Source organism: Megalops cyprinoides, chromosome 1 (assembly GCF_013368585.1).
Source record: "Megalops cyprinoides isolate fMegCyp1 chromosome 1, fMegCyp1.pri, whole genome shotgun sequence".
In the NCBI taxonomy this organism is placed as follows: Eukaryota; Metazoa; Chordata; class Actinopteri; order Elopiformes; family Megalopidae; genus Megalops; species Megalops cyprinoides.
Window position 1 is genome coordinate 26938710 of NC_050583.1, and position 26968 is coordinate 26965677.

Consider the following 26968-nt stretch of genomic DNA (forward strand, 5'->3'; position numbering starts at 1 on the left):
TTTGTCCACACAGTAAAATTCTGTGTAAGCATAATGGATCAACCATGGTAAGTACATGATTTTGAAGAATCAGGATCGTAACATTAATATGCATGTACTGTAGGCATTCGTGAAGCATTCGTGAAGCTCGTGAAGCTCATTTTATTTATTTATTTTTTTTACACAATTGTATGCTTGGCAATATGCTAATTTCAAAGCATCTGATGAGGCGCTTGAATGAACATTTACGAATTATGAATATGCAGAGAACGACATACTCCTGTCTTATAGATCGAGGTTGTATTGCTCTTTCAAAACCTTACGTATATATTTTAATAGCTAGTCCAAAAAGGGTCTTTTAATTTGTGCTCTAAATCACCTATGTTGGAGGCATCTTAGCTGCCATATATTTAAGAACTTAAATTTTTTTACGCAGCTGAAGTTAACATGTGATTCCTATAGGCATGGCTGTGTAAAACTACTGCCTCCCACTGCTTACTCTTCGCCTGTGCCTGGCCTGATGTCTGGGCAATGCAGAGCGAACTTTTTTACTAATATAATTTATTTAAGAATAGAAAGTCATTTTGTTAATTTTTAGAAGAATATTTGAAAATCCAAAAGATCTGTTTTATTTCAATACGATTTAGATATCATTAAATGTTAATTATTGCTTATAATGAAGCTTTAGCAATGTGTGCAAAACAAGTAAATATACCGATTATACATGGTAAACATTGTGTACGTGTGTGCACGTGTCCCGTGCGAGAGAGAGAGAGAGAGAGAGAGAGAGAGAGAGAGAGAGAGAGTGCGCTTGATAAGGAGAAGCGTCACAGAGAAAATCGGGGCTTCCAATCCTGTCACCTCGACAAGGAGGGGGGAATGCACATTTGGATGGTCGTCTTGACTTTTTCATTTGTTTGTGGAAGGGTGAAGACTGAGTACACGGAAGATGTCAATCCCAAAATTACACTGTTGCATCCCCACGATCGGACTTTCGGTTACAGTGTTAGGGGTGCTTAACTGATGTTGTTTAAGTTACAGCAAGTATTTTGTCGTCGGAGCGATCACGTCGACCCCAAATTCATTATTACTTGCTATTTAACGCCACAGGTTTTAACACGGCATTGATGAATTCATTTTACTCTGTGATTTCGGACTTTTAGACCATGAAGACCACTCGAAAATGCAGAGCGTTGCTCTCCGTTGGTTTAAATCTGGTGGCTCTCTTCTTCTCCACCACGGCATTTATTACGACTTACTGGTGCGAGGGCACACAGAGGGTCCCCAAACCAAACTGCAGCAAAGATCGCTCGCACAACTGCATAGACTATGGGGTGAACGAGACGGATCAGAGCAAAGTGCACTACAGCTGGGAGACCGGGGACGACAGATTCCTCTTCAGACATTTCCACACTGGAATCTGGTACTCGTGCGAGGAAAACATCAATGGAGCAGGTAAGACCAAGTTCCACCTTTCTATGTACTTAATATACGTAGAGCATGTTGTCAATTAACCGGTATAACGCAGAAACGCACAGTGTGAGAGTCATTCGATAGCATCTAGCTGAGCATTTGCACCTTAGTAAATGACAACATGTAAATCCGTTATCTGCGTGCAACCAATTCTGTAAAGGCACGAAATGGATATCTTTTTCTGTTAATTAAAACTGGTTAGGTGCTGTTGTATTATTCAGTTAATACTGTTCAGTTCATACTGTTTAGTTTCATATACCGCTTAAAGTAATCTGTAAAGGAAGTAAAACTCACTGGAATGAGAAATGGAATGCAGAATATAGTAAAATGCTAAAAAGGTTATTTCTAAGTTATAAAGTTTTGATGTTAATGCCAAACTGTAGGCCTGTGTCATTGGCCCACCTATGATTCACTGACCTAGTAGTCACAGCCAGGCTCTGAAAAATGAGTTTGTCATCCGTGGCATGAAAGATTGGACAGCTGGGAGTAAGGTTCGAGTGCAGGGGGAAGCTCAGCAATGCAAGCCAAGGAAGTGAGGAAGGGGCAGTGCACCATGTACAGCACCAAGCTGCCAGTGTCACATGGGTTATTACCTGCTGTGTGATCCGCAAATTCACAGTGACTAGACTGTTGATCTCTCTCCCAGTAGCCTTCTTGGAACTGAGACACAAATGTTTTAATACAGAGGAGTTACATGTACACTGTCTGACCCACATCCTGGCAAATTCAAACAGAACACAGGTTGCAAAACAGAAAATGGTTCTTTCATGAAGGAAGTAAAATAGCGAGGAGTAGTTGGATCATTATCTAAATAGAGAAAGCATCACTATGACTCCTGAGATTTTGTCATTTAATTTGCATATCACAGTGAAATAGGGTTACTTTGAAGGTAACAGAATAATCTCTTACCACTGTAGTGTATGGTGCATACTGTATGAGACTATTTTCAGGAATAAGTAGAGGTAAGCCTGTTTGATACTTAAGGAAGTATATTCCCTTGGCAGCATGAATCCAATTTACCTGAACTGTCATTAACTACAATAACTTCAAAATCGAAGCAAATCAAGTTGTTGTAAAGTTCAGTGATACCAAACAAAATAGACGTGGCATGATAAGACTGAAGAAGGAATTAAGAAGTACAACAATGCATTCCGTAGATCCAGTCAGTGAGGACTGTACCATATTGTTAAGCCAGTGGAGGTCGGGAGAGAGCACAAGTTGATAAGGATTACATAAAAAGACTTGATGAGTTTTCCTTCAAAGCAGATGTTGCCACCCTCTTTCTACCTGATTAATCATTAGATTTACGAGAAATCCAACTGGGCGTGCACTGACAGATGTACAACGTGATAAAATGCACACGGGAGAGTGAAGTATGCCTCTTGAGGAAGAGAATCAGAGGCCAGTGTCAGACATGAGGATGGATATGCTGAGATTCTCCCTTTTCATGTGAAAGTCAATATGCATTACAATAAGTTTTGACAGATAAAATGTCTCAACGAGAGTATGGCAACTGTGCAGTTAGTGCCTTAGCCACCCTTACAGTGCAGTTGATATAATTGTTAATGATAATAATGCATAATTAGTGCTGCAGGAGACCGTTTAATTAAATAGCATGAAAAATATCCATTTTGTTCGAAAGAGAAAGGGGAACGTAGTTTTACAGTGTCTAAAATGTATTATAGAGTGGCACATCTTTCAGCGATAATGTGATAAAGTTATAAATATAAACATCATGAATATCCCAAAGATATTCCTTTCTTTCTCTGCAGTCATTGGATGTACTGTTGAAATGTTCTGCTTTTTTGCTATTACGCTTCAATTTTCTGGATTTATGATTTTTACATTTTACACATTGCTCAGCTTCTGGAGTAATTTTCTTTTATTCTGTTTTAGGATGCCTTCACAGTTGGTCATGCTGACAATCTAATCTTTTTTTCTCCTGTTAGTAAGGCAAACAAATTCTAGAGAGGTCCTAGACTGTGGGTTGGAAAAAATTTCCAGTTTTCTTTTATGTACCTATTTCCATGACAAACACTTAATCATAAACAGAGTGCTGAACAATATCTGAATTTTAAGAGAAGCAAGTTTAGCTTTATAGATGTGCAATATCTGTGCTATGTCTAGGAATAAAAAAGTTGAGTTGGAGGCTGGTGGTGAATTTTTAAGTAAAGAGTGAAGTTGTGGAGACAAGAGGAGCAACTCATTTGCAGTTTTAAACTGTACCACCTTTTTATGATTATCCTAGGGTCCTGTAAATATGAAACACAGAGGTGGTTTTGTTATTGTTCTGATTTTGCAATTATTTTCTCCTTAGTTGTGCTTAAATTATTATTCTATCTTATGGAGAAGTGACATGTGAAGATCCATTGAAGATCCAGAAATTGTTTCCATTCTTAATGAGCTTTACAGTCTCTGCACAAGAAAATGTTTATTTTCCCTTGGACATACTACTACTAAAGCATAACTGATATTAAATAAACTAAAAAAAATAGCACACTTGATGGAATTGGTGACATATTTACTTTTAAGAAGCCGGGAGGTTCTGTCCCTCTGTGTTGCATTGGATTTATGAAAAAGCATTGTGGCGAATGATCCGATTTCATCTTCGACCTACATGAAAATATGTTTATGATCATTTGTCCCCTTCATTGTATGGGCACACGTACAGTATACTGTATCTACAGCATTTAGGCTCTCTGCCCTTGACTTTATCGTCAGTGCTTCAAAGAGCTTTCCTGAAAAACAAAGGCCAGAGAATGCATTGACACTGATATAGAAAAACGAACCCTGCAGGGTTTTTATATAATGGAAAAGGTAGTTACTACCATGACTTGTTTGACCTCAGCTCCTATAATTGCTTACCGTACAATTTTACAGTGTTATTTACTGTAGGGCATACATTTAAAATAGCACACAAAAAAGCTGAATAATATACAAGGACTAAATTTGACAGGTTAATTGTCATTCCATATTCCAGTTTCCTGGGCTTATTGTCTTGATGATCTTTGACACATTTTATCAGAGGGGATAAATTCCAAGATCCCAAGAATCTATATACAGTAATGTGAATGTATACTGTATGATATGGAAACAAATCCAAAATTCAAACTAATTTATAGGTGTAAGCATTTCATAAGGTTTGGTTTATAAATATGGAGAGAGTGAAACAAACTGAATTTAACATCTGTGTTTAATCTTACAAGTCTGGCCCACTGACACCTCACTGTGCGCATTACTAAATGGAAACTCTGGTTAAACTGTCTTCAGTTTCTTTGTTTAAGCTTAACGAGGTAAAAACTGGTGAAATGATGTACGCTGAATCAAAAGTTATCCAATGTAGGTTATAGGGCTGGGTGATTAATCAAATTTTATTTTCAGTTATGATTTTGGATTCCAATGATTACGAAAACAAGATAATCGAGATAAAACGGTAATTGTCTCACATTTATTGAAATGTGTGTGTGTGTGTGTGTGTATCCTTTTATTTATTTATCTTTTTTACATTTATTTTTTATTTGTTTTTCAGTTTAATTATATTTAAAGTTCAAGAAAATCCACTGTTAACCCTTTTGCGCATACAGTCACGCCGATGTGATTTGCCGTTTAGCGCATATGCTAAAACCAGTGCAATTAGAACACTACATTGGAAAAATTCTAGCTAATTTTATCTTTGAGAAAACGGCGAATTAATGTTAAAAAATATAGCAAATGCTAACTGGAATGTATGAGAAGCTTAATAACACTAATGAAAACATAACGTACCATGTAACGTAACATGCGCTACATAGCATAAAAATAAGTTACCTGTGAAAGGGTTAAAAAGACAAGTTTTTTAAAAAGTTCAATAAATGCATGTTTCCAAAGTCAATGAGTAATCATGTTAAATAATCGTGATCTCAGTATTGACCAAAATAATTGTGATTATGATTTTTGCCATAATCGAGCAGCCCTAGTATGTTATAATGGCCATTAAATGTTTTTAACTATTAAAGTGTTATATTTTATACAATACAATACATGGACCACATGAGCTGAATAAAGGGAAAGTGGGATAGAAAGAAAAAAAATATTCATTCTTCTGTAACCTGATTACACAGCCTCCATCATTCTAAAGGGACAACTCATGCAAAGAGCAGGGCAGGCGGAAAATGTTAACAGGTAGTGTGCTGTCTGTGTTCGCAGGTTTTAATATACGTAAGATGCTCTTCTCTGTCATCTGTGGTATACTGTGTTCCAGTGGATTTAAGCCATTCTTTGACTGTCCCTGGAATGGCTCAAAGCTGCAGCAACTGACAAATGGGATGACTTATTAACACATTATGGTCCTCTGGCCTGACCCCTGTATGGTTACTCAGCACTGGAATGGGATTCTACCCATTTATATCAATGTCCATTTTCTGCTGACTAAACTGAAATGTTCACTCTGTGGCCACCACTGAAATTGCTGGGAATTTTTGTACTTTTCGCAGCCCTATACAGAGAGTCACACCACAGTACAGATCACAGATCACTACTTACAGCAGCTTCCCTAGGATCAAACTTCAAAATACTGAAATACAGAATAGTTTTGGCCAAGACAGTAAAATTACAGCTACATTACATGTTCCTAATGAGGTAGATACTCGTATCCAACTTACAATACCATCCAACGACATCAGCATCTTTCAGATGCTCTCAGATGCTGATGTTGCTCACTTCCTTACGTCACATTCACCCAGGACCTGTGCCCTGGATCCCATTCCTTCACCACTCCTGCAGTCCAGTCTTCTTCCATTCATCACTGGTCTGATAAATCTGTCACTCTCCACGGGCAGTGTGCTCACAGCCTTCAAGGAGGCGAGAGTCACTCCCGTGCTGAAGAAAAGGACACTGGATTCATCTGCTGTCCAGAACATTGTCCACCAACTATTGTCTCTCTCCTTCCCTTTCTGTCTAAAACACTTGAACAAGCTGTGGCTAACCAGCAATCCTCCTTTCTCTCTTGGAGCAACCTTCCTGACCCTTTTCAGTCTGGCTTCAGGGCTGATCATTCCACAGAGTCTGCCCGATTCTCCATTACTGAGGATGGATCTTCAATCAGCCAGAGCTTCCTCCCACTCCTCAGTCTTGATTCTTCTAGACCTTTCTACAGCCTTTGACACAGTGGAACACTCTACTTCTATATAACCTTGGCTTCTTTCTTCTTTCAGGGTGTCTTGGAATGGTGGGTTGTCTAGACCCCACAGCCTGTTTACAAGTGTCCCTCAAGGCTCTGTACTCGCCCCCCTCCTCTTCTCTCTTTACATGCAGTCTCTCCGATCTGTCATTTCCTGCCACAGTTTTTCATGTCATTTCTATGCCAACGACACACAACTCTTCCCGTTGTTTCCACCAACTGACGCACAGGTTTCTGCACACATCTCAGCTTGCCTGAAAGACATTTCACAGTGGATAGTGGACCACTGCCTAAAGCTGATCCTGGCTAAAACTGATATGCTTTTCTTCCCATCCAAGTCCTCCCCTTTTCAGGACCTCTCCCTCAGCCTAGGCTCTACAAGCCTTACCACCAATAGCACTACCAAAAGCCTTGGTATAATGCTTGATAGCTAATTGTCCTTCTACTCTCAGGTGGCAGCGGTGAGTCGGGCATGCAGATTCTTCTTGTACAACATCTGAAGGATCCGTCCCTATCTCACTACGAATTCAACACAGCTCCTAGTTCAGGCCCTGATCTTCTCACAGCGGGCCTGCTGTAACTCCCTCTTAGCTTGCCTTCCCATGTGTGCAATCAAATCTCTACAACGAACCCAGAATGCAGCTGCATGCCTTGTATACAATCTCCATAATAAATGGAATAAATGTTCTCATAGACATTTTCATTGAGAATGAAATGAGTAAGATGCACTCAAAATAAACTGTTATTCAATATAATACATGAATTTCCTTTATTGTATGCACATCCCGGAACAAAATGAACTTTTTTACAATGCTATCAGGTACAATATGGAACCCCTGCTGAACTTGGCAACATCCTATATATTGCACCATACCTCTACTTCCTCTGTAGTTCAAAAGAGTTCAAATGATTCAAATGCTTCAGCCATACCATGAGAACTACATCCAAACTAGAGGCCCATAGCTGCAGGCATGTGTGTCAGTGTGCAGTGCCAGTGATCTCATTCTAAACTTTGTATACTTCTATAGATTGTGGTCTCTTTGTGTCTTCACAGGTGAGAAATGCAGGAGCTTTATTGATCTGGCCCCAGCATCAGAGAGGGGTGAGTAATGATTACCATTAAGCCAGCTATCAGGCTTGTCTGACTATGGATGTTGGGCCTTGTGCAAATAAGAGATTTGTTATCTCTGTCAGTGAGCGGTATTGTCGTATATTTATTGTTCACCCGGACCAGGCGGCTTGCTCGGAGCAGGAAACAGCAGCTGTGTTGTGTACACTCAAGGATAATTGTACCTGCCCAACTTCTGAAGCTTGCTGCCTAATTAGTTTTCCTAATTTACTTTTAGGTAACAAAAGATTAATTATAAATGGAACATCATGCTCCATAATGAGTCATCAGTCTGCCTCTAAACATTTATGAAATCCTTTCTGGAGTTATGTTCAGTCGTGCTCAGCTGTAGTGCTACAGTAGGGCCAGTGCATTTGTGTCAGTGTGCACTTTTGGCCATGACACAGTACAAATATGCATACCGAGCTTCTTTTTGAAAATCTGTTAGAAATCTTCAGATGTTTAGAAGAAAGATCATACTGAAAATGTAATACAAACTGTAGATATTTCAAGATTGACTTGAACTTTACATGACTTGAATGTTGTATCTTGGTGCTTTTAGCATCAAGAAAACACTAATGAAATTTGAATTGCAAAGCAGAAGTGCTACATTTGTATGTTACTTGAATAACTTGAAAAAAATAGCTTGAAAAAATCTTTACTTATGCATCAGTGTATCGCCTCCTTTCATATATAGCCATTACATTTGATTTAAGAATGCTTTGTTTATTTTTGGTGAATAGGACTCAAATCTGTTTGCATTCTATATACAGTATGTATGTTGTCCTTGACTCTGCATGGGCTGATATTCTGACCTCATTGAATTTCTGTGCTATTCTGCTGCTAGTGGAATGACCTTGGTTGTTTAAAACGTTTTTATTTATCTGAGTTGCTGTGCTTATCATTTTAATGCATTCCATCCCTGCACTGATATTATTATGATAATGAGGAGCTTCAGCATGTTCGAGGGCTGCAGCGTGTAATTAGCCTTTGAAGCATATCTATTAACTAGAACATAACCGATTAACATTTGTTAATTTTGAATGGGTAGCAATATTTTTAAGTTTAATTTCAAAGTGAAAACTGCAATTGAGATACATAGATAAACCCATGTTTATGGAGGGTGTCTTGTCCTGCTGATTGAATATAATGTTCCAAATGTAATGATTAGCAAAGAACCATTGGTTCTGACCTTGAATCCTGTTGGTTTTTCATACTGTGTGACATTCCTCCGCTGTACACCAGTAAGGTGAGACACCCCTGTAAGGTATTGTTGCTCTGTCATGATGCATTTAAATGGCACTCAGTCTTTCTTCAGTTTCTTCATGTCATATGAAAGACATTTTCCATCCATTCAGATACTAAATGAATGGGATGTGGAGACCAGAGTACTTGTAGGAACCAAATCCACTCAAAAGGACGTTTCAGGATCCTGAAGCAGGTGGAAAATCCTTTACTGGAGCTCTATAGGAACCTTTAGTCTCTATGCCCATGGGTAATACACAGACCAGCCTTTGCACCATAACAGAGAACTAGATACTGCTCCACAATGAAAGACAAACAGAGGAGACTCATGACAGCCTAGGGCTGATTGGAATATGTTCCTCTTCATGGAAGCAAGGCCTGTCACTGGACTTTTGCCGTTGACTCAATCAGACCCTTGTTGTCTGTGCACATAAAAGACGTGACCAGAGAACTACGATGTGACACCACATCTGAGGAATGGGAACGCTGACCTCTAAAGGGCACACAGTGAGAAGCTGTGAAGATAAGTGACGTTACTGTAGCAACCAGTGTCAAACTCACAAGACTGGAGCCAGCTATATAAGGAAAGTCTTCAATGGAAGCTTGAAGGACCCATACCAGACAGGCCCTGTCTGTCCTGGGAAGTCCGCGACAAAACATGTTGGCTCCTTAAAGGAAGTTGTACCTGCAACATTTAACCCATAAATGAGGGAAAAGGTAAAAGTGTGAATAGCATGGAAGCTGCACAAAGATGTGCCCAGAATGCTAAAACTAAGACCGTGGAAGTCACCACACCCCCTAGCAGTATGTGCTGTAGTGAACATCCAGCTGCACATTTGTTCAGCAACTTGATGATAATAGTCCACTGTGTGAGCCTGTATTTCAAAGAATGCTGGTCTTTTAGTCTGTCTGTGCTTAGGTCTCAAGACCAGATCAGTCACGCACCTATCTGTATCAATCATTTGGACTGATATAACCCTACTCACAGCCTCATAAAATACCCTCAATTTTTGTCACATGAAATCAGTCTCAGAGTTTTTGTAGTGAAGCAGAGTTTGCACCGGTAAGACTAAAGACACAACTAGGAGTCGCAGCAGTGTCCTTGAAACTTTTGAGAGAATTGTTTTTGTGTGAACTGCCTGTCACTAGCTGTTGCTGCTGATAAGAGCAGCTTTGGAGGCAGTTTAAGTGATTAAAAATGTTGATCTGCCTTGACTGCAGTCTCCCCAGTGGGGGACCCATATCCACCCTCGTACCCAGTCGAGAACCGCTACTGGCTGAGTCAATCAGTGAGTAGGATGACATATAAACATTTGGGCTTTCTGATTTTTCATCTTTTATTAATTCAGTTTGTTTAATGATAGATACAGTCCAAGGTGTCTACAATGGAACATTGCCCTGGGAGCAGGAGAAGATTTTAAATCTGATGCTGGATATATATAGACAGAGACAGAGAGACAGAGATAAATCTAGATATCAGGTCATATCTAGGTTGCCTGGATTATATGAGATAATAAGGTAAATTAATTGCACTATTAACTGGTATTATAACTGGTATTATTATTAACTGTATATTTGTTTTTGAATACCATGTTTCATACATTTAATGTGTTGCCTTGCAGTTTTGAATGTGATAAGCTGATGTCTGAACAGAATATGTCAACACTGTTTTAGCTATGCAACCTTTTTCAAAATCACTTGCCACCAGTTTGAATAAATCAACATATAGGCTAGTTAAAGCAAATTACTTACCTAAGTATTCCATATTCCTTTCATTGATATAAATGAATTTGAGTCAGAAGCCTTGATCGTGCAGGTAGCAATTCATCTAATGTGGGTAAGTGCATATATAGTGACAGTGGTGGGACAGAGACTCGCGTAACATGCCTCAGTATTTGCAGGAGGGCAAAGGAAAGGTTTAAATGCAGTGGAGATGAACCCAACAGAGGAAAAATTATTCGTCAAACCATCAGCCTATTGAGTAACAATGTTTATGGACTGATAACACCTGAAAACTACTGATCCTCCAGCTGACATTAGAAGAAGGAAATAATGTCTGCAAATCCAGTAATTCAATGTTTGTCACAGGGTTGGTTACTGTATGCACATCTGTCAAAGCAGTGTAAATATCCATCTGTGCTCCAAACTTGGAAGGGTGACCTCCTGTCCATTGAGCCACTAATGTGTTGGTTCAAGAACTGATCCCACCATAGGCTGATCTACCCAGAAGGACTTGGCACACATTTGGACTGTCACCTGACCAACTGTATCAAACCTTGCAAAGCATTTTGTTCCAGAACATGTGCATCTACTTGACAGTCATCAGAAACACTTTTGTTTTCCATACCTGGGCTCTGCACAGCCCTGTCACCAGGAAACTGAACACAGAGGTTATAGTCGAGGACCACGGCCTTCCAACACAACAGCACATCCAGAGGGAAACTCCGCAGAGACACACTGAGCTGGAGGAAAAAAGAACAGGTTGCTGGATAAAAAGACAGGACATGGTGCATCGAGAAATGTAAACATCTTTATTTTGTGACCAGTGACCACGTTTATTCTTATTCTTTCAATTTTACATATACAATTTTACATATACTCGTTTAAATCAGAATGAATCACAGAAGTATAAGAACCAAAATAGGAATGGCTGAATTCAATTGCTGTTTAAAAGTGCTAAAATAGCAGCAGTTGTGTTTGTGTGGTGCAGTTGTGTGGAATTCTTTCATCCCATGTGTGCCTAGCAATTAAATGTCCCTTCAATTCTTGCCCCTCTGGCAATACCCTGTCCTGATAGAAACTCACTTTTCATGAGTATGAGTTTATTTTCAACTGAGTTTATTTTGGTTTAGACAATCTTTCAGATAATAATATGAGTGGCTTTGATATAATATGAGTGGCTTTGACAAGCAAAGTGTTCCAAGGTTGAAAGAGGTTGCAAACATGTATAGTTGCTTGATCAAAACACAGTGAAATATTAACAATGTAAACATATTTTTAAAACACTGAAGTCATTCATTCTCACTGAACCATTCATTCTCTTTTATACATTATTCTGAGGACGATTTGACAGCCAAATCCTCCCAAGGGAGAACAACATATTCTGCTCTTCTAGCTCTTAGAGAATCTTGGTACAGCAGTAAGCAAATCTCAAAGCAGCTGTTCAAAGTTTACAAAACAAAACATTTACATGATGACAGATAAGGGAAATTGTTGTCTTGTTTGTTTGTCCCTATCTTAATAATTTATGTGTATTTTTTTATTGGAGCATTTTTTTAAACCAAGGAATTCTTTTTTTTTTTTTGGAAAAAAAAAAAAACTTATACAGTGGCTCAAACTGGCTAAGAGGAAGCAACAGTGAAAACTGTCAGGACTGAAAATGCGGTCTAATTATAATTGAATATAATTAAATCATAATTCTAATTAAAATAAATTATAACAATTGAATGTACATGGTGGTTGGTGTCTAAATAATAATCACACAGTAGCATTATATTCTTATACTGGTATTATATTCATATATGTATTGTTTATTTTCATGTATATAAGCATTGCTTCATTTTATTTTGTTTTTTAATCAAAGTTTAGATTTTTGGCAATCAGCTAATGGCAAAGTTAAGCCTCAATTCGTAATCTGAACAATAATAATTTTGATTCATAGACAGGCTTCCATGCCTGTATCTTGGTATGACTGTCTTGCTCAATCTGTGATTGGTCTACTCACTCTGCTGTGTGTTTGTTTGTGACAGACAAACCTCTAAAGACCTCAACCTTCCTTGATTCTCCTTATATTGTTGAGGTGGGAGAGAAAGGAGTAATATAGGATAGGATAATATGGTGAATGTGGATTTGATATTAGTATATCCTTGACAGACAAGAACTGTTGTATAGTGCTATGTCATTAGACTGATAACAATTTGAAAGCCAAGGAGACATTTATGATTTATGGTGTATGTTTAAATTAATGAAAGCCAACATTTGAGTGGAAAGACAAGTTAAGGATCAATGTTGATGATCAATAACACGAAACATTACCTTCTAATAGGTGTTCAAAGACTATGCAGTTTTGTTTAGCTCCAGTGCATCAGTTGTTCCTATTTGCTGAGTGTGTGTGTTCGTGAAAGTTGTATAGTAATTATAGTAGTAGTAACTCTATCCTCCTGCCATCAAATACCACATACAATAACACAAATATCAAAGTTATCAGTGCTTAAAATAATGGGCTTCTTTAATGTCACTGTTGAAAGTATAGTCCCTAACTTCTAAACCTTAAAATAAGCAGCAGGCAGGTAGTGGAAAACCATCACACAGACCATCACAACCATCTGTTGTTTTTTTTTTTTTTGGGGGGGGGGGGGGGGGGGGGGGGGTTTAAATAAATAAATAAATTACATAGTATACATTTAAAGGTGTGCTGACCAACAGTTCATTGGCAACACATGTGTGTGTACAGGATAGTTAAAATATTATTTTTTAATCAAAATTATGATGAACTGAAGTTAGATACCATTCACCACTTGTGTTGCAGTCATGGAAAGGAGTGTATTAGTGTGCTGAACTCTATACAGTTAAGTAAAACTTTCAGACAGTATACACAAACCAGATTTTAGAGTCTTTCATGCTTTTTTTCAATGTGCATGTGGAAGGCATTACAAAATACTTAATTGATTTTTTATCTGTTTAATTATGTGTTGTGAACAATATTTCTGTTATCATTATTTTGCACAAAAATATCACAATATGACACAATTTGACAACACGGTGTTGAGATGTTGGTAGCAGACAAAATATTTAATTGCTGTCACAGCAGTACCATGAAAAGTGGAGCTTTCTCACTCTAGCAGTCAAGTTGAACCACAAGGAAGGCATACGGGCATAAACAGAGGTTGCATCCATTGACGTGAATGACTGGAAAGTCTAAATAATATGATAAATTTAATATTTATAATAAATACATATAATACGTTATAGAATAGTAATCAGTATGTTCATTATGGTGCTGGATCCAACCACATCTACCAATTTGCTACATATAGGTAGCTAGATACTGCATATATGTGCTACCGTATGTACCGTTTAGCAAGCTAACGTAGATAAATATTACCTGGAGCTAGTGAATGGATAAGGTACTTTGCAAGCTACCTAATTAACTAGTTATCAAGTTTGGACAATTGTTAGTCTGTCATTCTTTAAGAGAGATTTGTAACAAGGTTTCATTTCCATATTTCATATAATTGAGTGCAATGTGTTCATGACATCAGTGCGTACACGTACAGCTAGAGACCCTTCACACTCCCATATAATTAATTCAAAGGTCATTATGGACATTTACAGATAAGAATTACAGTTACCATAGGGGCCATTAGTAGGTCTGGCTAGGGACCTTCAAAATTCTTTCTAGCAGTTTTCAGTAAACTGTATTCAATTACCCATTCATGAGCCAAATCAAAATTATTTGTAAACACATTTGGCATGCCTGGGTCTGGCTACTTCAATTTGCTGATATGACAAGAACAGCTATGGCAACGTGTGCAGAGACCTAGAGAATATGCGTGTGTCAAATGTGAGATGAATGTGCAAATACTGTCATTATTATTATTTTTATGTCAACATACATAAAAAATGTCTTTGACAGCAATAATGGGGTAGTGGCTGAAGGAAAAAAGAAAAATTAAGAAAAAGAGAAAGGAAACAAAACATTAGCAAAACAAAGGCTGGCCTGAAAGGCTAAATTAGCGCATTCTTTTCATAGCCTTGTTTTGAAATTTGCAATCATCAAAGCACCCACGTGCTTTCTGTATAAGCTCTTTGTGTAGTCATGGCACACTTTCAGTTATTGAAAATTATCAATGATGCAGTGATGATGGTCAGTGGTCAGTATCTATAATCAAGACCAATTATCAAGACTAATGTCATCCACATTCTCATTAATATGGTGGCTTAAATTTGAATAACTGTGTCCAGAACATTGGTGGGCACTAAGAGGTGTCAAGAAGTATCACACAATATAGTGGGACCATATTTTGACCATATTTTATTTTCAATAAACACCACATAACCTTGCATAGCAATGCTCATTAAAGATGGCCTCTATAGGGTTATGGCAATGATTTGATCAGTGATTCAGATTGTAAACAACTTACCTTGGTAAGTAAAATGTATTGAATGTGATTAATGAACATCATGTCCATTCTTCAGTTAACCCCCCAAAAAGTGTTAAGTGTTTTCAGAGGGGGACAAAGGCTTATGAAAGACTATTCATTTTGTCATTTTGCTGCATATTTTGGAAAAATTAGCCAGCAGCAGAGCACCCAATTGTAATTTTGCTTGCTCCAAATTTGCCAATATCTCTCCATCATTAAGTAAACTACGATAGCCTAATGCATTGAGTGTATGCACTGCTGTTGTTTCTGCCCTACTTCTGACATGACGCAGGGGCCAGTGAGTCACACCAGGGGCACAGATAGAGGAAAAAAAAAACAGATTTATTGCTGTGGTGAGAGGATGGTAAGAGGAAGCGGGGAGAGGAAGTGACTCAGTTTCTTCTTCTCCCCCATTAAAGGATCACTGTGATAAATTTACTGGCTACATTTTTCTTAAGGGAAATCAAACTTTCCCCATTTTTATACCAAGTGGTCTGGCACCTGCTTTTTGTTCAATGAGCTGTCTCATAAAGTTCCAAATAAATTTTACGTTTCTGTTTCCACTGAGGCATGCAAACCTGGCATGTGACTGTCGTCACCCTTCTTTTGGTTCTTTCATCATAGACTTAGGTGCATATAACGGCACTCCATAAAATGCAATATTCACGTATTCTAAGCTGAGATATGGGTGTATTGTATACTCTCAATGTTCCTAAGAAACACAACTATGCCTTTACGTCTTTGATCAGGAAGAAAGGAGAAAAAAGAACTATGAATCAAAGTTGTGGCGTCTTCCCACAGTAAATGAACATCTTTGAGAGTTCTCTGTTGAGGGGCTCACATTTAACACCAAGATGAAAATGAGAGCTGAGAGGTACCGTGTGTGAGTCAGTCCAGTGTTCCTGGCATTTTCTCACTCTTCACTGCTGAAAGGAAAGGCCTGAGATGCTTAAGGGGTGTGGGGCTTTGTGCTGGCAGCTGGAAGACTTGAGAGGATTGGATTGTTTGTGCCAAGAGCCCAGTAGGACTGTTTAGTGCAGGTGGACGGTTGTCAGATATGAATCCCCTGTTCACTCAGCACGTTGTTTACCTTTTCACTGACACATCAATGATTTGTTATCCAGAGACAAGATAAACACAGAACATCAATAACAGCCTCTCCTGCTCCATACTGAAGTCTGCATTATAACACTGACGCATGTCTGACATATTACCTGAACACGTTTTTGTTTGATGAGCCGCCCTGAGCCCGATAATCCTGAAGGAGGTCCAGAGTAGCTGCAGCAGAAACAAAGAGAAAGTGTAAAAATTTAATTTGAGGAAAACAGAAAAATTGACAGGTTTCTCATGTGATACGCAATGCCGTTCTTTTCACTCATGAAAAAAGTCCATCAAAACATTTTGGAAAATACATTGTGGTATGATATGGATGAAATACTACATTCACAGAACAAATCATTAAAACAATATTTTCAATTCTGAAAATTCCCATTTCATCATAATGTATACCAGTAGTTCTATACTGCTTTCATTTATTTTCTCCTATGCTGACGTTTTTGATAACTCTTCTTTAACAACAAATATGGACTCTTAACTTAGTCTGAATGTTTCTATATATCTTAATGTTTTACATTTTAAATAGCAATCCGTTTTCTACTCATTAAAGGTCCTGTTTATTGAGCCATTCTCATCTTACAGCTAACTCCTAGTACTACACACTTTCTTTAAAAAAAGTCTTTCACAGGAAGACAGAACATTATGGAGTTCAACAGTTAAGTCCTGCCCCTGTGAGGAAATGGAAAAAAAAAAAACGCTGCGATACTTGTCCTTCCGAATCAGCATCCACATAACATCTTTGCGCTAAGTACGGGAGTCTCTGGCCTGGGAGAGTTATTGCATTTACGCCTCCCTCCATGACCACGCTAATGGCTCTGAAAGGACTGAAATATGGCAGCCGAAAGCAGAAGCTAACCGATGTGCCTGTCTTGTGCTGCAGGTGTCCTTTGGCTGTCAGTGGTTTCTGAGGTGCTATACATCATGCTCCTGGTCGTTGGCTTCAGTCTAATGTGCCTAGAACTCTTTCACTCAAGCAATGTGATCGATGGACTCAAACTGAATGCCTTCGCCGCTGTCTTCACTGTTCTCTCAGGTATGTGTCCACCCATTTTATGCGGATCCATTTCATTTGTTCAAGGTTTTGCTGAAATTATGTGGGGGCTGTAATTGCTGGTGTCTCAGTCATAAAGGGATGTGTGCAGCCTGCTGTGCTGATAAACTGGTGTGGAAAAAAAAATGCCATTTGATAATGTTTTTGAATTGTATTGTGTAAAACACAGGAGTGCATAACACACCTCAGATGATATTTTCAAACAAATGGAAAACAGGGCCACTTTCCCAGAGAATTCTTGCACGGTTGGTATTAATAGCACTGTTAAATTTCCCTCTCCAATAGTTGATGTATTTCTGGTTATCTAGTTGTAATTACGTTGATGAGCTTTGTGTCAAGATTTCCATGTTGCTCAGATTTTTATCTAAGGCCCTATACATACTGGCAGGCGTTCTTAAATAATATCAGTAATTAAATAACTGACTTCATAGGGAAAGAATAAAGGCATATTCTAATAGAACATTTGCTACTTAGTGTAACAGTACAGTCAATTTGTATGTGCCAGTATTGCAGTGGTGCACTTTCAGAGAACTTAAAAACAAAATTCTGTTTTCAGAACTTGTGCTGTGGCTTGAGTTTCTGTCAGCTACAGCTTCTAGTAAACCCCAGCTGTCAACAAGCCAGAACAGCTGCTAGTTTTCAATTGAGATTATTTGATTCATCTCCTATCCCTCAACACTGTTCATTTTGCCTTTAATGCCCTTTAATTCCAGCACAAGCAGTTCCTTGGACTCCCACAACGGCTTTCATTTTAGATGAGGCTCAAGGGGCGTATTTTCAAAACCCATCCAAAAAAAAGGGACATTAAAGATTCTTAGCTGAAGTCTTTGAGCATATGCCTCAACATTATTTAAATATATGTTTCACATTGTGTTGTTTTTTTTTTTTCTTTCTAAACAGATAATGCAGCTGATTTTTTATTCAGACACAAATGTTAGCTAGGGTCACGAATCAGACAGAAATAGAAAATTCTTATTTAGCTTCAAGTTAATCTGGTGTCTTTGGAAACAGACTGCAATTAGTAACAGCCACTCTCTGTCTTGTCATGGATTATACTTCATTTATTAATTGCTGCAAACAGTTTGTCACCTCATGTTCAAATATAATTGTGGAATAAGTGCTGTGTTATTCCACTGGAACATTAGTTTGGGTATCCATTCTTTCTGACATATGAATTTGAAGATTATTTTTCTGGAATAGTTTTCATCTGTGCAGCATTTTATTGTCATTGTCACAGAAACTATTAAGGAAATGATTAAAAAATACTGTATGTTGAAAAGCAGAATGTGTATGATAATACTTCTGACTATAGGAGCTATGCAGAGAATAGGAAAGCTTAAGTCACCCATGTTAAATATGCAGTTCATTACTGTTGACTCGAGATTGATTTGTTGTGAACAGCAGTATTTTCTTGTCCATTTGAAATGTGTTCTTCTAGAGATTTACTCTGTGGTGCAGAATCTCAGCTGCATGAGGCAATAAATCCTATTGCTTTCTTGCACACAGCTGTGTTATTAGTGTCTAATCTAACTTTGTTGTTCCATGTTTAGCTTTGAGATGTAGCATAGTAGCAATACAGGCAATGGGCACTACTTTGACAATCTTAGTGCACATATCCTCCTCAAGTATTTCTTAAACACCTCTTTATAAATGATTATGCGAAGCCAATGTAACAGTATGTAGAATTAAATTCAAGCAAAGGAGTATATTTCATGTAAGAAAAAAGCATTGTTATTATTATCACCATCATAAAAGTAGTACAAATCTGAGCTACTGCAGTGATTATGGTTCTTGTTTTCTTCACCAGTTTAGTAATATTATAATTAAGAGCAACAAGGGAGTTTTAGACATCAAGACTGAAGTCTGTGTCAGGTCTATCATATGTTACCATTGCAATGCAAATAGACGTCCAAGCATATAAGGAAGGACTTCAAAATTCAGTATTTTCCTTCATGCAGAGTGACCTGTTACACTCAGTTTAATTGCATGATGACATTTCAGATGAAAAACACATTTTTACAGAAGCAGCAGCACCAAGCAGAGATATCACTAAACAGGCTATTTCAGCTTTCAGTTTGAGCTTCCCACAGTAGACAAACAGAGAATGACTGTTGTTCTGGCAGCCGAGGGGCCCTCCACATAATTAATGACTATCAGAGCTGTGAACTTCATTCAAGAAGTGTCAAGTGTTTTGATTACAGAAAGCTTTTATAATTGTGTAGAAATTCTCCTGGCTGCAGTAAATGTAGAATCCTGGCCAGGGAAAAGGGCTCATGTGTGAACCATAGAAAATAACAGTGTATAAGAATAGTGTTATGCTCACACTCACTGGTCTGGGAGTGTTGTTAGCCTGGCCTGCCACTGTTGCTCGTTTAAATTGAATGGCTACACTTCTACACCTCCTATGGTCTATTATCCTGGAAGTCACTCTGGATAAGAGCGTCTGCTAAATGCATGTAATGTAATATGATGTAATGTAAATAATAAATAAATAAGAAGTCACTTTAATAAATAATGAATGGAAAAAAAAAAATCAAACACATTTTGTATAGAACTCTACATGTAGGATTACTGCAACATGTTTTGAGTGGAAACTCTTTCTCAAAGAGCATAGGTTCCTGGTATAGACACCTGGCTTTTAAAAGGATAATACATCTGTCTCAGCTACTGTGGTCTCTATTTATGCCTAGTCAATGTGCCACTATTGACTAATGGATCAAATCCCATGTTGTGATTGAATTAAATCAATAAACATCAGTAATTGACCAGTTTCCTTCAGGAATCCCTGCCCTGGCTGAGTTTGCATATTGCCTCACACATTTACATTGTGTTTGTTTCTGTCCCTAAAACGCATGAGGATAAGATCTTGGTAATCTTGTAACCCTGTAAGGGCCATGGATAGTAAGGAGCTGTGAGAGTACTTTTCCATGAAGCATAGTTTCAGTCTGCACACATTCACATTCAAAGCTCATATTTACCATCCAAGCCCATATTCCCAAAATACCCTATTTCTCATCTGCTAACATTAACATTTCTGCTACTGTTACAACCAAAGCAAGTATGACGACCACAATTAGACCTTTTTTTTTCTCTTGACACTACCTCAAAGTGTATTTCGTTGAATTTCTGAACAGTGTATGAGATTTGTGTAAGGTTGTGTGAAGTTGCATTGCAAAGAGGCTCTGTTTGCACATGAAGAGAGAGAGAGTGCTATCACAGCTGTGATCAATAATATATTCAGTATAGTTACATTGACAGAGGCACTGTTTTTTGGCAAAAAATGGGTCAAGAAAAAGCCCATTTTAACGGGTCATTTTTTCAGATAGTATATTCACTGGTTTCGTACAATTGACTAGCATGATAATTTAGTAATAATTGATAGGTAGTCAATTAATCTGTTCTGAGTTACCTATGATTTAAGAGAGAGAAGAGAGAGCTAATGCTGGATTACAAATTCCCTTGTATGAAATTTCTTGTTTAACATCTTAACATTTATGCAAATATAGCATTGATTTACAAAGTAGTGCAATCTGAAATATGAAGTACATCAATCACCATTTAAAATGTCTCTTGTTATATGGTATGCCCATCATTTTGATCAACATGTAATTATCTAGCTGTGTTCATATATCCAATTTCATGTGGCATTAACTGAGCTTTCAATTTGCAGAGCAGGTAGGTAAGAATAATTCTAATTGGAGAACACCATTTGAATACAGAAACCTGAACAATGACAAAAGAACAAATTTTCCATTCGCCGTATAATCTGTTTCTTTCTTTGCATTTATTTTGAAAGACTTTAACATGTGATGGAACTAGATTTAAAATATTGCATTCTGTCATTCCATCATTGCTATCCCTGAGACCGTTTGAATAATAACTCAATCAATCAATCAGCTGTGGTCATGAAATCTTTGAATGCAGTCTTTGAATATATGATGAGCTATTATTATATTCTGTGTCCTGTGTCCTTTCCTTTTTGATATCTATTGGATTTGGGAACAGATTATCCATTGTCATTACAATTCATAAAATCATAGTCAATATATTAAATGATTTTGGTAGTGTTATAAGATGTATTTGCTGTTATGACAGCAAATAAGAATATATCTCTATTATGAATATTCGAATCTTAATGACACTTTGACATAATGTTGTCATAAATAAAACTCACGAAAGGATGGACATTTGTAGAAAAGTTATAAATTTGAATGCCCTCCTGGTCTTTACACACATGGGAAATGCACTTACTGTATGCATGTGTGTGGTGTGCACTCAACTTTATGGCAAAGGAAGATACACTTTGAGTTATGCTTACCAGGTCCTAAACATGGCACTCTGGTTTTATAGTATTTTTATGTGCATTAGAAAATATATGAAGTTTTATGAAAGTTATACTTTTGAGATTCTGTAATTTATTGGAGGAATTTGGGATTTTTGCCAAGCATGAAGAACAGACCTGTGAAATGTTCCTCTCCATGAAGATACTCTAGGAAATGGCTGATTCTCAGGCTATATACACACAACGTGCTCTGCTGATAGTGGAAGGAAGATTTGAACAATAGGATAAATTATTCAATGTTTTAAATTATCCATTGTAGTGTTTATTTATTAAGTAATTGAAGTGGACATGTTACGATGGCATGTAGTATTTCCTTCAACATTAGAAGTGCATAGACTGATATTACCATTCCCTATCTACTAAGCAGCATTGCTGCCTATTCTCAGTTCTGTCAAAATTCAGCCCATGTAGCTTTGTAATAACTTAGCAGTTCCCCTAGCAGTTATTGTTCCTGTTACTGTATTTAATTGCTTGCATATTAATCACAGTATGTTTGAACATGTTTCAGTCCTTGAGATTTAATTTAGCTATGATTTGATTTAGGTATGTATTTGCAATCATCATTGCATATTATGTTCTTAGCATTCTAACATACTCTGGACAAGGCTGCCTGCTAAATCACTGGATACTAATAATTGTAATATTGATATGTTTTGAAATATATAGTTTATTATTCATTAGTTTTGCTCTCAGATATTCACTCTGTGTTATCTACATGACAGGAGATGTAAAATTATTAACGAGGGAACTGCACATATCAAGGTTTTAATGAGCAACACCCTAGAGCTTTCAAATGACTTTGCATACTCATTTAATCACTCAGGCATTTATTTATGCTTCATGTTTCACAAACAGCTCCACCAGATTATTACTGTCCTCTCCCTGGCACATAGCCACTGATTGTGAAACTTCACCAGGTGGTGACTTTATATAGTATAAACCTATAAAGTGGGATCAAATGACTTGGAACAGTGTTGATCATTGTATATGTTTAGAAGTATTTAAATGAAAATGGTCCGGTGAGAAAAGCTGTAAAGTCCTACTGTTCCACTGCAAAGACCTTTAGTCACATTAACTTCAGTTTGATGACTGAGGGATTCACAACACTAACTTCATCTTCACAGCATTCCTGACAAGCACATTGTTGTCACTGCCACTTTACAAAGCTCCTGAGATTGCTGGTGTAAAGTTTACTGATTTGTAAATACAAATAGTTATTTTACTTTGTAAGTCATTGGCATACTTTGAAACATACAGTTCATTGTTGCAATAGTTTTGTCCCTTTCCAAATGAAATGGCAACTTGGATGTAAAGTGGTGATTATATTTTAATAATGAGAAAAATGAATCTGAATCTCCTATGTGTTCACCACAAACTAATAAATTCGATGAAAAATATAAAGCGTATAGTACAATGTGGGATAATTTCAGGAAAAGTACATCTTTTGTCTGTAGAGAATATTCAACCAAAGAATCTGTTTTAACACTTAGTCAATCAAATATTAGTAAAATTGTGTACAGGATAAGTAGGCTTTCTGGGATTCAGCTGCAGTATTCTTCAGCCTACATTTTTGTGCCACATAACGACAAACAACAATAATTTTAAGATACCACAACAAAAGGAAAGCACTTCCTTGTACCTGAATGGGCAGTTTTATTTTAGACTCAGTACAAAAAGGAACTACAGACCATGTACCAGTAAGGAGCACATAATCATTTTAATGGTACTTGTCTGATCATATTATTCATATTATATCATATTGTTATTATCACGTGTTGTAACATTCTTACTAAAGCAAAGAGCATTGAGATCTGCCAGTCTCTTGTGGATGATGTGCATTAATATTTGCTCTGAATGTCAGCTCTACACAGTCTGATGTAGGAGTTGCTGCAGTGCCACAATGAGCATGACATGCAGTAACTAGGCATCAGTCTCCTAATATTATAAAATATATTATCAAAATGTCAACATCCTCCTCAATAGCTTTTCGCATACAAAAGTCAGGGTGTCATAGCAATCATGTACACTCCAGGTTAATGATCCTTAGAAGGTTTTGTGCATCCAGCCAAACACACTCCACTGAATTCAGTGTTTATCGTAGCACCCTAGGTACCCCTTAAATGGGTCTGATTAATTAATATGACCTTGCGCTGGGTTTTTGTAGTAAGGACTCTACCTTTGGCAGTGATTAACATTCATTTAATCAGCAAGTCATGAGCTGTTATTTTTGTCTAATTCTTCTGTGCAAGTGTAATTTCAAATGAATATATCATTGGATGAGAGGCAAATCACATTTAGAATACATGTAAGGTGATGAAATAGATATGCTAAAAAGTTATTTTAATCACATTTGCCATTAAAACACTATTTAGATGAGATATGAGACAACTTAATCTCTTGACAGGAGCATGTTCAAAAATTGAATTAAGACAAGAAAAGCAAATGGATCTTCCTTCATCTGTTTTTTTTTTTTTTTGGTATCCAGTTTGAAACAGTGATGCACAGACCTTGGTTATATGAAGAACAGAGCTGTTTCCCTTTGCCTATTTCACAGTCTTTTACTTGAAATGATATGCTATTATGATCCAAAAAGTAGACACTCCAACAAATTTGCCTTCACAGCAGTAGGAAGATGCATATGGGCCAAATTACCTCGTCTTCAAGTCTACACCTGTTAGTTTCACATGAAGAATACAAATCAATGTGGAAAGAAATAACTCTTTTGAAAGTATTTGGAATTTGAAATATATGCAATAAATTAGAAACATAGAGCATACAGGTAAACACAAAATATGACCATGAGCGCAGCTGTAAGAAGCCAGCCAAAGGTGATTTGAGAAGTTGGTGTTCATGTAGGTATGTCTGTGTGTGTCTGTGTGTTTTGGCAGGACTGCTGGGAATGGTGGCTCACATGATGTATACACAGGTGTTCCAGGTCACTGTGAGTCTTGGACCAGAGGACTGGAGACCTCATACCTGGGACTATGGCTGGTCTTTCTGGTCAGTGTTACTCCTTCTCTCTTTAAGTAACATGCTGAAGTATCTAAAAAATATCTATATATCTATATAAAAGCCATTCTTGTGTGTATTTCTCTACTGATGCAACAGCCAGTTTGAAGTTAGGGGGCATTGACATTGCAATGTGACATGTATGTGGCAAAATTGTTAAAACACTGGACATGAGTTTGAATCCAAGGTGGGACATTGCTGCTTTATGTCAACTGATCCAATGAGAAACTGGTTGCATGAATGGGTTGCAAGATGTAAATTCACAGGCAGTGTAAGTTTCCCATGAATATGGTATCTGCAAAGCAAACAGCTGATACTCATAGTTTGGGTTTGGTGCAACAGATGTCTTTTTCTCTATTTATGGCATGGTTTATACTGCAGCTTCGACTACTTTTACCTTCTGAAACATAATAAAAGCTGGAGAGGTAAATGTAAGTTCATAGTATAAAATTAACAGAACAGTAATGTAGGCAGTAGATTTATAAATGAGACAGTATGTATATCCACCCCCCTGTGATACAGAATGTCACATGTTTCTTTTGCCCTGTAGTTTCTACTATTTCCATGGAAACAAGGTTAATATATACAGAAAATATTTATGAGTTTCAACAACCATTTTAAGGTCAATTACAAAGGATCAGGAGAAGCGTATTCTGAGGGACAAAGCTGTTGAAAGGGTGTCATCAGTAACTTTCTGTTTCTCCATTTTCAAGGTTCAGCTATTTAGAGTAAATGTAATTAGTCTCAAATACAAACAACACAGTATGCCTTATTTTATGTGGTCCTTGATGAACAGACTTGTGAAATATTGATAATGCTGCATTTTGTTACTCTTTTCTATGATTTTGTTTCTGCTCATGGATGTGGTAGCCTAACTGGACTGAAAGGCTGCACAATTGAATGCATTTATTTACCCAGTTTCTTGGGTACATGGGTAAAAGCCTTCAAGAAATACATTCTGTTCTGACAGCCATGAAAGTGATATTTACTCTGGCTGAATTACACCACCTGCTCCGGCGGCATCTACTACAACCAGGCAAATTGCTTAATTTGTCCTCTGCCATCTGGCCAATTTCTTGTGTCCTGCTACAGTACTTTTTTAAAAATATGAAGATACCTTTAAATGAAGTGGATCCATATCCAAGTGATCCGATGTGTTCCACAAGGGGTGACACTTTGTCTGTGACATTATCAGAGTGATTTACAGAAGTGGAGATGTAATTTGCTGACTCAGTTAATAAGTAATAGAAAGCTGCATATTGCGTATCTAAAAGCTGCCGGGTACGTGTTCCAAAGACACATGCATGTTTTACGAAGTTGCACTGTAGTCCAGCCTCTATCTATTTCAAACCTTATATCTGGAGCATTGAGAGCCAGGATAATAAGTGAAAAGTGCTCTTCTCTCCTTCTCTCCTTTTGTCTCCTTTAGTCTGGCCTGGGGTTCGTTCACATGCTGCATGGCTGCTTCTGTCACCACCCTCAACTCCTACACAAAGACTGTCATCGAGTTCAGGCACAAGCGAAAAATGTTTGAGCAGGGCCTCCGTGAGGAGCAGACTTTCCTTGACCAGGAAGCCTTCAACTACTTCCGAGACCGATCTGTGCAGTCCATCTCCAGCTCTGTGGAGGTGTTCCCAGGCCCTGGAGGTAGTGGTGGCAAAGCACTCAGACCTGCATCGTCAGTGGACCTGGGGGAGATCCCTGAGTCTCTGGGAGAAGAACAGTGCTGAGAGGTAGAGGGAAAAATGTTCTCTCATCCACAACCTTCCCATCCCACGGCTACAGTCAAACAAGGGGGAGCATCTCAAAAGTGTCTCTGTAGTACATTTGTGCATCGTACAGCCTGCACCAGGTGGAAGAAATACAATGGAGCTTTTTCTGGAAGGGGCATAAAATTATCATGAAATAATTTGGAATATTTGTGTGATAAGAGTGACAGGTATGAGATACGTATAGTAAGGTGTATTATAGCTGCTGATTTTTCAGTTTCAGTTGCTGTTTAACATTTTTAGAGTATGGGTGATATATATTTTTTTTGGGGAGGGGGTGAATAGTTATAAATATAAATTGAAAAAAATGAATGTATTTACAAACCTGAGAATGTGGATTAGAATCCTCTTTGTCAAGAAAGTATATCACTGCCATACAACAGTATCCAGATTGTAGACTTGAATAAAATCATTCCTGCAAATTACAACTCATTTTGTTAAGCTTGAAATTTATGAACTTGGTTATGGTACTTTCTATGATGTGTGCTTTGAAATATAGTTTATATACATTCTAAGGGCTCATATAAATTATGGAATAAATACTCAACATCATACTGTACCTGGCATTGTATGGC

General features: G+C 37.6%; 1 protein-coding gene across 1 annotated transcript; it reads left to right on the forward strand.

The window, feature by feature from the left end:
* Window positions 1–885: 885 nt before the first annotated feature.
* LOC118785443 (germ cell-specific gene 1-like protein) lies at window positions 886–26661 on the forward strand. The gene is made up of 5 exons (XM_036540075.1): window positions 886–1434; window positions 7665–7712; window positions 17103–17255; window positions 24504–24615; window positions 26054–26661. Exons 1-5 carry the CDS (start codon window positions 1146–1148, stop codon window positions 26352–26354), a joined length of 903 nt encoding a protein of 300 aa, XP_036395968.1. The 5' UTR covers window positions 886–1145; the 3' UTR covers window positions 26355–26661.
* The last annotated feature ends 307 nt before the right edge of the window (window positions 26662–26968 follow it).

Excerpts from the sequence above, each read along its gene's own strand:
- LOC118785443 (XM_036540075.1), top strand. The coding sequence starts at position 1,146 with ATGAAGACCACTCGAAAATGCAGAGCGTTGCTCTCCGTTGGTTTAAAT. Across the intron at positions 7,713-17,102 it reads GGCCCCAGCATCAGAGAGGG|GTGTCCTTTGGCTGTCAGTG; the intron begins GTGAGTAATGAT and ends CTTGTGCTGCAG. Across the intron at positions 24,616-26,053 it reads GACTATGGCTGGTCTTTCTG|TCTGGCCTGGGGTTCGTTCA; the intron begins GTCAGTGTTACT and ends TGTCTCCTTTAG.